Source organism: Rhinolophus ferrumequinum, chromosome 8 (assembly GCF_004115265.2).
Source record: "Rhinolophus ferrumequinum isolate MPI-CBG mRhiFer1 chromosome 8, mRhiFer1_v1.p, whole genome shotgun sequence".
In the NCBI taxonomy this organism is placed as follows: domain Eukaryota; kingdom Metazoa; phylum Chordata; class Mammalia; order Chiroptera; family Rhinolophidae; genus Rhinolophus; species Rhinolophus ferrumequinum.
This window is the reverse complement of record NC_046291.1, coordinates 51,886,644-51,899,009: the sequence shown is the minus strand read 5'-3', so window position 1 is coordinate 51,899,009 and position 12,366 is coordinate 51,886,644. Positions and strand designations below refer to the sequence as shown.

Below are 12,366 nucleotides of genomic sequence, written 5' to 3'. Positions count from 1 at the left end.
ATTTGTTGAAAAGACTAACTTCACTCCATTGTATTGCCTTTGCTCCTCGGTCAAAGATCAGTTGACTATATTTATGTGGATCTATTTCTGGGCTCTCTATTCTGTTCCATTTCTCTATTTTCTTCCAATACCACACTGTCTGGATTACTGTAGCTTTCTAGTAAGTCTTGAAGTAGAATAGCGTCAGTCCTCCAACTTCGTTCTTCTTCAGTATTGAGTTGGCTCTTCTGGGTCTTTTGCCTCTCTATATAAACTTTAGAATTGATTTGTTAATATCTACAAAATAACTTGTGAGATCCATTTTTTTAAATTTCTAGCTTTTGTTGGAGTGGAATCTCTGAAGAGACTGGGCTGCTCATTCCAGCAGTGGGTAGAGGGTCATGGTCTGCTTTCTTCAACTCCCACCCAGTTTCTGCCCTTCCTTCTCTGTTATTGGTCTATGAAGGAAGGAGGGGGAAGGAAGACATTTCTTTCTTAGAGTTTCTCTCTCTCTGCTTACATTGCTCAATATATTCTTGCATATTGTCTACTTTTTTATTAGTATTATTAATGGAATACTATTCCCTAGTTAACATATTAATCATAGGTCATTTAAATTTCCTGTCTGACAATTTCAAAATCTGTGTCATATCTGAGTCTGGCTCTGATGTTTACTTTGTCTCTTCAGACTCTGTTTTTTCTTGCCTTTAGCGCATCTAGTAACTTTTGGTGGAAAACCAGACATGATGTATTGTGTAAAAGGAACCGAGAGAAATGGGCCTTTCCTGTGAGGTTTTATGCTAATCGGGCTAGGAGCTGGGCTGGGCTGTATATGGCTGCTGTAGCTGTAGATGCCAGAGGCTTCAAATTCCTCCGATGTCCTTGTTTTTGTCTCCTTGGTTGTGTTTGGGCTTCCCTAAGAACCCCTCCTTGGAGTCTGCGTCTTGCAGCTGTAACCCACTATTTTTACACTGGCATAGTTGGAGGATTGTAGGGGAAGGAAAGTATCCTATAATCTTATGACTAAATCTCTGTCATTTAGTGGGCCTGTGTCCCTGCACTGTGACCCCCCCATGACTACTTTTTAGCTTCTTTTTCCTCCTTTAGGTGAGACAGGAAGGCTAGAGGGGACTAGAGTCAGAGAAATGCCCTTACCCCAAATGGGATAATACCTAGTAAAGTCTTTTCCCTGGAGAGTAGGCCTTTGTCACAGAGAATGCTGTGGGTGTATTTCACAATGCTTTCTCTTCCCCACCCCCTGCCAGAGCCACAAGGAGATCTTTTTTGGCTCTTCATCAAGAGAACCTGGTGGGCTTCCAGGATGCAACATCCACAAAAGTGTGGGGACCCACCCAAGACTGTCCTCCCACGGGAGTTTGTCACTCGCAAGCTACTCCCCATTTAGCCACCAGCAATTCATCAAAATTACTATTGTTAAAAGATAAACTGAGGCATGTTAAAAATGTTAAGAGTTTATGTGAGCAAAAATTGATTAAAATCTGGCAGCACCTCACTGGAAGTGGTTCAGAGCGAACAGGAGCTCAGGGAGATACTTTTATAGAGAAAAGGTAGGAGCAAAGTAAGGAAATTTTTGATTGGCAATACCTTCCAGCCTAGTTGGCTATTTGTGATTGGTTGTTCTTGGGTTTCAATTTCATGACCTTGGGACATGTACAGGTTAGATTTTGGTTTGCTTACACCGGCCACCATCGCACGAGAGCCTCATGAGGGCAACGGCCTCCTTGTTTAATTCATTGTAGCCATTTGAGTGTTCCTACCAGTTTGTGGCTTCTGCTCGTGGAAGGCTCCAGATCCCTCGTTTCTCCATATTTTGGGGAGGTAGTTTGCACTGCACCCTCAGTTCTCTGACAGGCCCAAGAGAAGTCCTTGTTTTCACTTTGTTCAGCATTTTCTAGTTGTAAGGACGGGAGTGACAACTTTCAGTCTCCTACACGTGGAAGCTGAAACTGGACCTTTACAAGCCAAGTTTGACTTGGAAAACTTAAAAAAAAAAAAAAAAAAAAAAAAAAAGCCTGCAGATGGAAGCCGAAGAGGTCAATAGATGATTTTTCCATTATTTAATAAATGGAAAACCTTACATAGTTATTTCAGAGTGGTGACATCTGTCTATGAGTCTGACTCAGTCTTTAATTTCATCCAGTCAACCAAAGAGTGATGACATTGGCGATACGTTTTACAAGAATGAGGCACACATTTCTAAGACCTTAGTTGTATTATCCCCAAATGCCAAAATAAGTGAATGTCGCTCCTAAGAGTATATCATTTTCACTAAAAAACATTGAATAGTATTCTCCCTACCTCCTAAGGATTTCCTCACCTGAAATGAAAAAGGGGGAGTTCGAAATTCAGAATGTTGTTGCTTTTCTTTGTGGACTCATATTGTCTCACTAATGGTTTAACCCATAGAAGTTTTGCTTTCCCGATATGCTCAAGAGCTCGCTTAGACCGGGCCCTTTATCAGAATGTTCTACTTTCGCCTAACACGTTGCTCTGCACATGATACGCCTTTATTAAATACTTGAATTAAATTGGATGTGGACTTATATGACTTTTTACTGCACGGTGTTGCCAGAGTTCTGTCGTGAGCTTTGTGTCCCAATCCAGCTTGTTATTCTTATCTCTTGGCTTAAAATGTGGTGCCTTGCAAAAAGGCTTCTGCGAGCAAATACTTGAGTAAAAAGAATTATCTGCTTTCAAAAGGGCCTAAATATGGCTTTTCATGAAGCCTATTACAGTTCCTTATACCTTAATATAATCTACTGGGGAGTTATTGTGCATCTTGTAATGGAGGATAAATTCATTATTTTTCATCACCTGATTAGTATTTCTGAATTGGCTCTGGTGCCAAAAGGAATATTTCTCCTTACTGTGTCTCCTTTTCAGTAGTAATAGAAACATAATAAAAAGCAGTAGAATGCCTCCTCTCTCCAGAAACAAACAAACAAAAAACCAATTACAGTCAATCCTAAGGGAAGTCTTCAGTGGAGAACGCCAAGAAAAACAGAGAGAAAGCTGAATACCTCTGCCCTTATCTGTTCTCTTTGCCTAGCTTTTTAGGATCATATTTTCCTAGCCCAGTTTGGATTCTTTCATGCCCAGGTTGGGAGAAAGAATTTTTATCCTCCACACATGATTGACATGTTGAAATGTATGAAATTTAATTGGAGAAGATTCCATTCCTTCTAGGGCCCACTTATGATATGTATTTTCTGGCTATAGGTCAAAACATAGGGCCACCCTAGGACACACACCGAGGCAGCATTAATGATGGCTCCTCTGTGCTCACCTGCTGTCCTCATCCTCTGTGCTCACCTGCTGTCCTCATTCGTTGTCTGTAGCCCAACGGGGACAGTGCCTTGTGGGGGTGTGGACTAGCGAGAAGGTGAGAGGGCTGAAAGGTAGATGCTAGATGCAGCAGCCCTGGCCCACTCTGTGTGCAGCCACCCTGCTGTGCTGGTCTTGGGTCTGTTTGTCCTCAGACCAATTCTTTGCAAATTCCTGTGCTCTACTGTGCCTCTTGAGGAGGCTGACTCCTGTCGAGTGCTTCCCAGGCTCGTCTGACCTTGGTTTTGCTCTTAGAGCTGGTTTTCTAGCTTTGATCATCTCGCTAATATCACCATGCTACTTCTTTCCCTCTTCTGTTTAAACCTAATCATTTATAAAATTAAATTGTTTTCCTTATTTCTCTGGCTTCTGGCTGGAGGGACATTGGATGTGGGAGGGTCGGGTAGCATCTCCCCCAGGGGCCCTGTCGTTAGCACCTGGAGGCTCCTCGAGGTTCTAGCTTCCACCGGGACACCTGGCTCAGGCTCTGGGAATGCCTCCTTTACCCCTGTCCGTCCACCTGAGGCTTCTTACTTTGCTAACGTCTGGGTTACCTCCCAGTCACCTGCTTGGTTTAGCTCTCCTACCACCTGCAAAGCAAGTTCCAGCATTAAATTCCCTCTGTGGGAAATTCTGAGTGGTTTCCACTTTCCTGCTCAGACTTTGACTTTGACCCATGTCCCTGGTATATTTGTCTTACCCCTAGTAGGGCAGTTCCTCAGTACCAAATGTTTTATTGTCACAAAGTTGCTTTTTAAAAAGTTAATTTATCCATTCATCCATTGATGGGTATTTGGGTTGTTTCCATATCTTGACTATTGTGAATAATGCTGAGATAAACATGGAAATTAAAAAAAAAAAAGGGTATATATTGGAATACTTATTCAGCCATGAGAAAGGAGGATATCCTGCCATTTGTGACAACATGGATGGACCTTCAGCACATTATGATAAGCGAGATAAAGTCAGACAAAGAAAGACAAAAACTGTATGATATCACTTTTATGTGGAATGTGAAAAAGTTAAACCCATAGAAATCAGAGAGTAAAATGGAGTTTACCAGAAGGTGGTAGGGAGGAACAAGAGGGACGGTTTTTAAGGGTACAAACTTTTAATGAGTACTAAATAAACCATAGAGATCTAACGCACAGTATAACAAATATAGACAATAATATTGTACTATAATTATATAAGGTGATAAATATGCTATATCAGCCATCGTATAATATATAAATGTATCAAAGTAACAGTGCTGTGCACCTTAAACTTACACAGTGTTACATGTCAAATTTACTCAAGTACAAAAATTAGTTAATTCAGACCAAGCAAGACACATGATGCTATCATCTCAGTAGGTCATTGAGTTTATTGCTGGAAACTCTTAAGATCAAGTCTGATACCTGATAACCCAGAAGGGCTTAAATGCTTTTTTCTCAGTGAACTTGAGCCAAACAGAACACAAACTCTTCCAAAGGGTGAGCAAAGATGCCTGTAAAAGAAAAGAGCACGTGGGATGGGGTCATTGTTCCTGCAGCTCAGGCACGGGCCTGGATCCAGCTCCCAGCTCTTCCAGTTATTAGCTGGGAGCTCAGTTCCCACCTGTCTCTGGCCTTAGTTTTCTCAATAAAAAATGAAAGTCATACTAAAATAAGGAGATGACACGTAGAAGGGCACATGTGCGGACAACATGTATAGACAACATGTGTAAAGGTTCTGTTACAGGAAATGCTTGGTCCAGCCTATAGGGCTGCTTTTCTTGCCTTGATTCTCACTAATACCACCATGCTACTTCTTTCCCTGTGCTATTTGACCTAATCATTTATAAAATGAAATTCTTCTCCTTATTCTGTAAAGCAGAGCTACAGTGGTATTTCAACTGTACATGAAAGCCAAGGGAAACCAAAAAGTAAATACAAAAGCAATCAACTCATAAATGGAGGGGTCCCTGAAGAGGCATTAGCCAATGACTGTTTCCCACAACATATGGCTGCTACGCACCAACGTAGCTCTTAGAACATAGGCGTTTGCCTAACTGAATCTAGCATTCCCTATAAAGACAGAGTTTTACTCCCCCAAAATAAAACTTTCCCTACTTTCACCCTGCATATGTTCCCTGGAGATTTTATTTAAATAAAGGGACTGACTCCTTCTCAAAGCATCCATTCATTATGTTGTCCTCAAACTACAACCATTGAGCCAGGGAAGGGTCTAAGAATGCTGCCTTTCACAGACGCAACAGCATGCTGGTCCTGGAGCTGGTACTAGGATTATCTAGCTAAACGCCAACCTTATGTACATTTTGCCCCTTTACTTGCAAATCAAAAGAACTATTCTGGTTGAAGCCTCATGCTTCCCCTGCTTTTATAATACTTTCTTTTCAGGTTCCCAGGGACCAAAAAAAGGAACTATACAGCAAAATAAACCAACCTCGGGACCACTTGTTAGCATTTTGTTAAAACATTGACATTTCTGTGAAACAAACAAAAAGATGGAATTTTCAAATAACGTTTCTTTGCACCTACTGAAGAATAAAACATTCATCAGTAATCCTCAAGAGTGGGCAACTTCTTGACCTGTGGCTCAGCCAGCCTCTCAAAGACAACTGCAAAGGAAAGCAGCTTTTTAAAATAGGAGATCAAAGATTGTCTCAGAATCCCACATCCATTTACTCTGCACCACTTATACCTGCACGTCTTTCTTCCAAGACAAGAGAAAGAAACGGGTTTCTACTATTATTTTCAAGCATAACCAGAGGCTTCTAAATTTGGATACATAACCAGGCACCATCCTAGACATACAAACCCACCTGTGGAACGTAGAGAGACAGGATGCATGATGTCCTGGGGATTCACATACTCAGAAATAATCAACGTGTTTTAGCTGCACACATTTCCAGGACCCTGGTACATGCTGGTCTGGTGCTTTCGAACATTTTTTTTTTTTTCTAGGGGATTTAGCATAACAGAATTCTGTCTTTGAGGAGGTAATACAAGCACTGGGACTCCATGATCTCATGGTCCTTCTCCGACCGAAAGGTCTAACAGAAGGGAGCACGGGCTATTTCTGGGCAAAGTTGGTCTCTGTTTAAAGTTACTATTGAATTGGACCAGGCTGAAATTCTTTGGTCTATGCTGATTGTAAACAGTATGCTGCTAAAATACTATAATATTGCTTGACAACTGTGCTCTAGTGATTTCAAGAGGAAATAAAAAAAAGTCTACTAGATGCCAACAAGGTGATAAAAATGTTTAAGTAAGTTCAGTGAGATTTCAGTCACACCGACATGTCTCATTTATTCTTTTCTTAAAGCTTAGGATTCTTTTCACTTTTTCCTTAATGCTATTATGATATTAAAAGCATCAACCCACCTGAAATTTATCATTGATAAAAAGGAAGGCATATGTTTATACATGTATATTTGTATTTAGGTGCATAAAGTATTTTAAATTAATATTGACTTTTAGTTTCCCACTGATTATATATATTTTTAATTAGGACTAGAGGGAAAACCTGCCAATTTATTTTCAATGTAATGGCTTCTATTTGCAAAAAGTAGGGTTTTTAGTATGAAGTATAATTATGTATTAATTATGTATTGATATATAATTATGTATTAATTATGAAGTATGTATTAGTTTTCTATCACTGCTATGACAAATTGCCACAAGCTTAGTGGCTTAAAACAACAGAAATTAATAACTTTAGAGTACTGTAGTTTAGAAGTCTAAAATGGGTCTCACTGGGCTAAAATCAAGATGTCGGCAGGTCAGTTCCTTCTGGAGGCTCTGGGGTAAGCTCATATGTTGTTTTGCCTTTCCATCTTCTAGACAATGCCCTCACTCCTTGGCTCTTGGCTTCTTCCATCATCAAAGCCAGCAAAATCAGGCTGAGTCCTATGCTCTCTGCTATTTATTTGGCTCTAATAACTCTTCGGCCTCCCTCCTCCATCTTTTAAGGACCCATATGATTACATTGGACCCACCTGGAAGCACTAGAAAATCTCCCACTTTGATCCTTATTAATCACATCTACAGAGTCCCTTTCACCACGGAATCTAATATATTCACAGGCCTTGGGATAAGAACACGGACATCTTTGGGGAGCATTATTCTGCCTACCGCAATCTCATAAATACACCTACCATCTTTTCTTACCTTCTGAAAATGATATAAAGAGTGTAGTCTTGGTAGTTTGACCACCACCTTTGACTGAATCTATCCCCTCTGTTGGAGAATGCCTCTACCAGATATTTCAGAGAAATAGAAAGGATTTTGGTAGGACTAGGGGACTCGACTGTATAGCTGTGTAGCAAATCATTTCCCTGGGATTTCACTTCAGCACCTTCATCTGAAGAATATGAATAGTGACAGAAGCTTTATCTAGATCCTAGAGCTGTTCTGACAGTCCCAGAATCCTGAAAACTATACACCACCTTGCAAATGAAAGAGAAGGTACACAAGCTGCACCATTGGGTTCTAGGAACTTGAATGCATACAACCACCAAAAAGCATCATGTAAAAATTAAAACTTTCTTTTTAAAAATGCAAATTGCAGAAAAAGAAAAAGAATCTTAACTATGTGAGGGAGGATGAAATTGCTCATTTCCATCCTAAATCATTGCTTTATCCCTATCTCCTGAAATAGGTCATTTTAACCTCTATTCATGTTTATCTTGTTTTGCTTTTTCCTCTGCTCTGATGTTTGTTATGCTTTGAGTAGATATCAATTCTCTTCTCATTAAGCCTACAAACATCTAATCATTCCTATCTGGTTTTTTTTTTCATTTTTAGTAATTTATATTTAAATTTTGGCAAATGAAATGTTTTAATTTTGCCCTTTGAATGCCTGTGCATTCAAGTCTATAGGCAGATTTTATGTCTTGTTTTTTAAATTCTATTTTGAGTTTTATAAAAATGGATGTTTTGTATTATCCCCCAACCCATAATTTTCTTTAGTGAACTTTTTGTTTAATTTTCTTTTGCTTTAACATTTTATTTTTCAGACACCTCTCATTGAACCTCACGTTCCTCTTCGTGCTGCTAACACCATTACCAAGGTAATGGGATGTAGGTGGGTTGAGGATCCATCAGTAACCCCTGGAGGTAGTTCATATGTCCGAGCATCACATCAGGCAACCTCAGATACATTTTCTAGAGATGATAAATATTCAGTGTTACTCAGTTCTCCACAAAAACAGTGACATGTCACACAAGTGAACAACGTAAATGTCTGAGTTGTATTTTTCAAGCCAGAGTCAGATTGGAAAGTGATTTAAGGATTCGTCTGGTTTGTTTCCGTTCTATAAACTCTCCTTTCTCTTTCCTTCCTTCCACCTGATTAAAATCCAGGTCCCTTCAGAGAAGATCCTCAGGGCTGGAAAAATTTTACGAAATGCCATTCTCTCTCGGGCACCTCACATGATACGAGATAGAAAATACCACCTGAAAACATACAGGTATGTACAGTAATTCCAAAGGGTGTGGCCCCCTCAGGTTCATGTTCAGTGAAATCGGAACAAACTTGCATTTCTCTGTTTTCTATCTATGGGCAGCATGTTTTATAATCTTCCAGGTTTTGGAAGATCTAAGCTTGTCTTGGATACCGCTTAACTTTAATTATCCTCAATATTCTCAGTAGTTACACCTGAACTAATTTGCTTGGACATTGGTTTAATTGTGATGAACAAAGAAAAGAAAACTTTTGTATTTCTGTGTGTTTGCTAGTGTTTTTTAGAAAACTATATTTAGATGAGAGTTAACTAACATATGCTGAGCATTTATTTATGCTTGAAGCCCTGTACCAGGTCACTTTCCATATGTTATCTCTTTTCATCCTCACCACACCCTGCTAGGTAGGTGTATGACCATTTTTCAGATGATAAAACAGGCTCAGGGAGATTAAATAATTTCCCTTTTCCAAGAAAATATATCTAGTGAGTGGCAGAGAAAGGATTTAAACCAAGGTTGGTTAATTTCCAAGTTCAGATGATCTTTTCATTCATTCTATCATTTATTCACTTCACAAATTTATTAAAAGCACCTACTGGCCACCAGATACTATTGTGTTCCAAGCTCTAAATACAGGAGTGAAAAAAATATAAAATGTCCTTTACAGAGTTTACCTTCTAATGTACATTTTATTCTATTATACGTATGGTAAATATACAGCACCATGTCATACCTATAATCATATAGAATTAAGGATTCATTATAGCTGTTGCTGCAGTTTAAAAAAGTGATAAAGACTGGAGCTGCATAATTTAGTTGAAGCTTTTGGGGTGACTGAACCATAGTGTGTGAACTAAGAATTCATGTCTAATCTTTAATTTTTTTATTTTATCAACTCAATAAGGGTTTAGAAACTAGAATGGCTTGTATATGGCACACCGTTCGGGCTCACAGCCCTCTTTCAGCAATCAGCCAGACACCCTTTCCCATTGAGCCTAGACATGACCTCAGAACCCATCAGACTTGGCATGAGTCAAAGCCCATTTGATTCACATGAACCAAATTCATAAGACACAGTGAAACGCTGAAACACACATTTTTAAAGTTACCGTGAAGGAGATATATATATATATCTTTTTAAATTCTTTTTTGTTGTTTATTTGGTTTGTTGTTGTTGTTGTTTTAAAGAATATATATTATTCTAGTGACTACCAACCTGTAAAATTACACCTGGCTCACCCTACAGCAAACCTTTGAGTATTTGTGCCTCAAGATCCAGTCTCTTGTCCAAGAACAGAGATGGAAAGACAAAACAAATTCTTCCTCTTGGGATCACTTTTTCTGCACTCCACGCAAACTAACACTTTTCTGCTTGCAGTTGTCATGAATATGTTTATAAGACCAAAATTGACAGTTTATTTGTTACGTTTCAGTTGGGCTCTTCTTGACAGAGTTTTGGAAATGAGGTGGGATTTGAGAAACACGTCATTGTTATCAGGAACACATTGGTCTTAGTACACAGTCCGCTTCTGAAGCTAGATTGTGCATCAAGGCCTTTCAATGTTGGTATTTACTAGCCAGCGTTTGGATGACTACAGTCCTCTCCTCACACCCTGGAAGCTCGTTCTTTTTGGAGTCCGTGGTCCCTATGCACTGCTATAATTTTAAGGGGAGTAAAGGTTTAAAAAAAATGTGATCACATGTCCCAGAGAGAGTTCAACTTCTTTAACTCATGAAGTGGATTTCAAAATCTCTTATGGCTAAAGGACCTTTCTCTTTTTAAAATTTTTATTATTTTTCCCCTTAATTTAAGATGTGATTATGCTTTTCCAAGAGTTCTTACATTAGGGAAATTCCATTAAAATCTGTCATCTTTGGTGACAGATAATGGAAACTAGAAGTGAGAAACCATAATCTCTTTCTTGCTCCATAGTACTAAGATTCTAAATCCCTGAAATGTAGGTGTTATGTCTGTTCCACACCCTATGACACAAATTAATGATCTGTTGGTAATGACCCATGGACTCAACTGGAAGCCAGAGGGCATGATTTCTTTTTTCTGCCGTGCAGTTTGAGTTTCTTCTCCCAGATCTTGTTCCCCGTTCCATCCTCATCCTCCCTGCTGCTCCTCACCCCCATTGTACCATTGCTATCGGACTAGGGGATTCAAGTCTCCCTGTGGCACTCTCCTCCCCAGCGATCACTACACTAGAGATCTGCTGTCAATTGCAAAGTGGCTAAGGATCACTAACAGAGAAGAAACCTAGTGATTCCATCAGCTACAAGTGGGCAGCTGTGGGCTTTGGTTCTGTATTCTGACTGCAGGATCCTTACACCCTGCACCAGGGGATGATCTGAGATCATCTCCATTCCATGTGCTCTGTTTAGTAAAGGTAATCATCGAATTAAAAACCACATGGGATTGATTTTTTTTTTTTTTTAATACTTGACAAGACCTTCCCCATTAAGAAATCCTCACACTAGAAGAGGAATATTTTGACAGGTCCTACGTTTGGTTCAGGATGGATAGTACCTAGGTGCCTCTTTGCCCCTTGCAGCTCTCATGTGTGGGTATAGACTGTAATCAGAGCCGTCCTGAATCAGGGCATCCCAGGAGCGCTGATAGATTTCAGAGTTCCTAGACTGTTAGAACTGGAAATGGCCTTAGCGACCAGCTTTTCCTCCTCCTTTCTTTTACGGATGAGAACACTGAGAACCGGAGAGTTGAAACAGCCTGGCCAAAGTCACCTAGCTAATAGGTCACGGACCTGGTGCTGTACCTCATGACTTCCCCCAGGCTAAGCCTCTTCCTAAAGGGCCACAGTACCAGGAATCTCCTCGTTTTACACTAGAGAGGAGATCCCTGGTCTTGGTGCAGCCTCAGCCCGTGCCCCAGAGCTAGTGGCATCCTTAGCCTGGGAGGGAGCCTGCCAGTGACTCAGAGCCAGCTGTGAGCAGCCCGCTGCTCTGTGACTTCCTGCCTGTCACGTTGTCCCTTGGGATTCATCCCTAGGACTTAAAGTTCCATTTCCTCCCTTGAACCATCATGCCATGGACACCTACCCTTCTCTCTCACCCCACTGAAGCTTTTAGTGTTTCCTAATGTGTGTGTATAATTACATGTTTCCTAACTAATGCAGGTAGTTTGCCCATCCTGAGCAACTACCACAGAGGGGCATCGCAGGGATGACAGTGTGACTACACAGAAAGCATTTGGAGCTCTACAGATGACAGCCTCTGTAGAAGTGCTGTTGCTCATTACTTAGACCTTATTTCTAAGAGATTTGCATCACTAATTGCTTGTTTCTCCCAACACCCCTCCAAGGAACATCAGTAGTATTACTTGAAAATATAAAGTGCTATATAATTTTGCACTTATACAGCGGCTTTCATGGAGCACCGCCGAGTGACTCACAAACATTAACTCATTCCTCACAAAGCTCAGGTGAAGGAAGTCAGAATTTTGCTTTGCCTTCTTTGTACACTGAGACTTTTCTGGGACAGGCACAAGATGAGAGACTTTCTGGCCCCACGATCTTCAGCTTGCCAGATAATGCTCCCTGTCTAGTGGTCCTTGGGTATCCCCTGGTGCTGC

General features: G+C 40.3%; 1 protein-coding gene across 9 annotated transcripts in view; it reads left to right on the top strand.

Annotated features, from left to right (window-relative positions):
• The window catches only part of RAPGEF4 (Rap guanine nucleotide exchange factor 4), a 278,945-nt gene that overhangs the window by 187,132 nt on the left and 79,447 nt on the right, over positions 1-12,366 (top strand). For 6 of the 9 annotated variants that reach the window (XM_033112742.1, XM_033112743.1, XM_033112747.1 and 3 more), the window contains 2 exons: positions 8,327-8,380; positions 8,673-8,779. In XM_033112742.1, coding sequence (XP_032968633.1) covers positions 8,327-8,380; positions 8,673-8,779 — 161 coding nt within the window. The remainder of the gene's footprint in view (positions 1-8,326; positions 8,381-8,672; positions 8,780-12,366) is intronic. The other 3 variants (XM_033112741.1, XM_033112745.1, XM_033112748.1) reach the window with 1 other exon arrangement.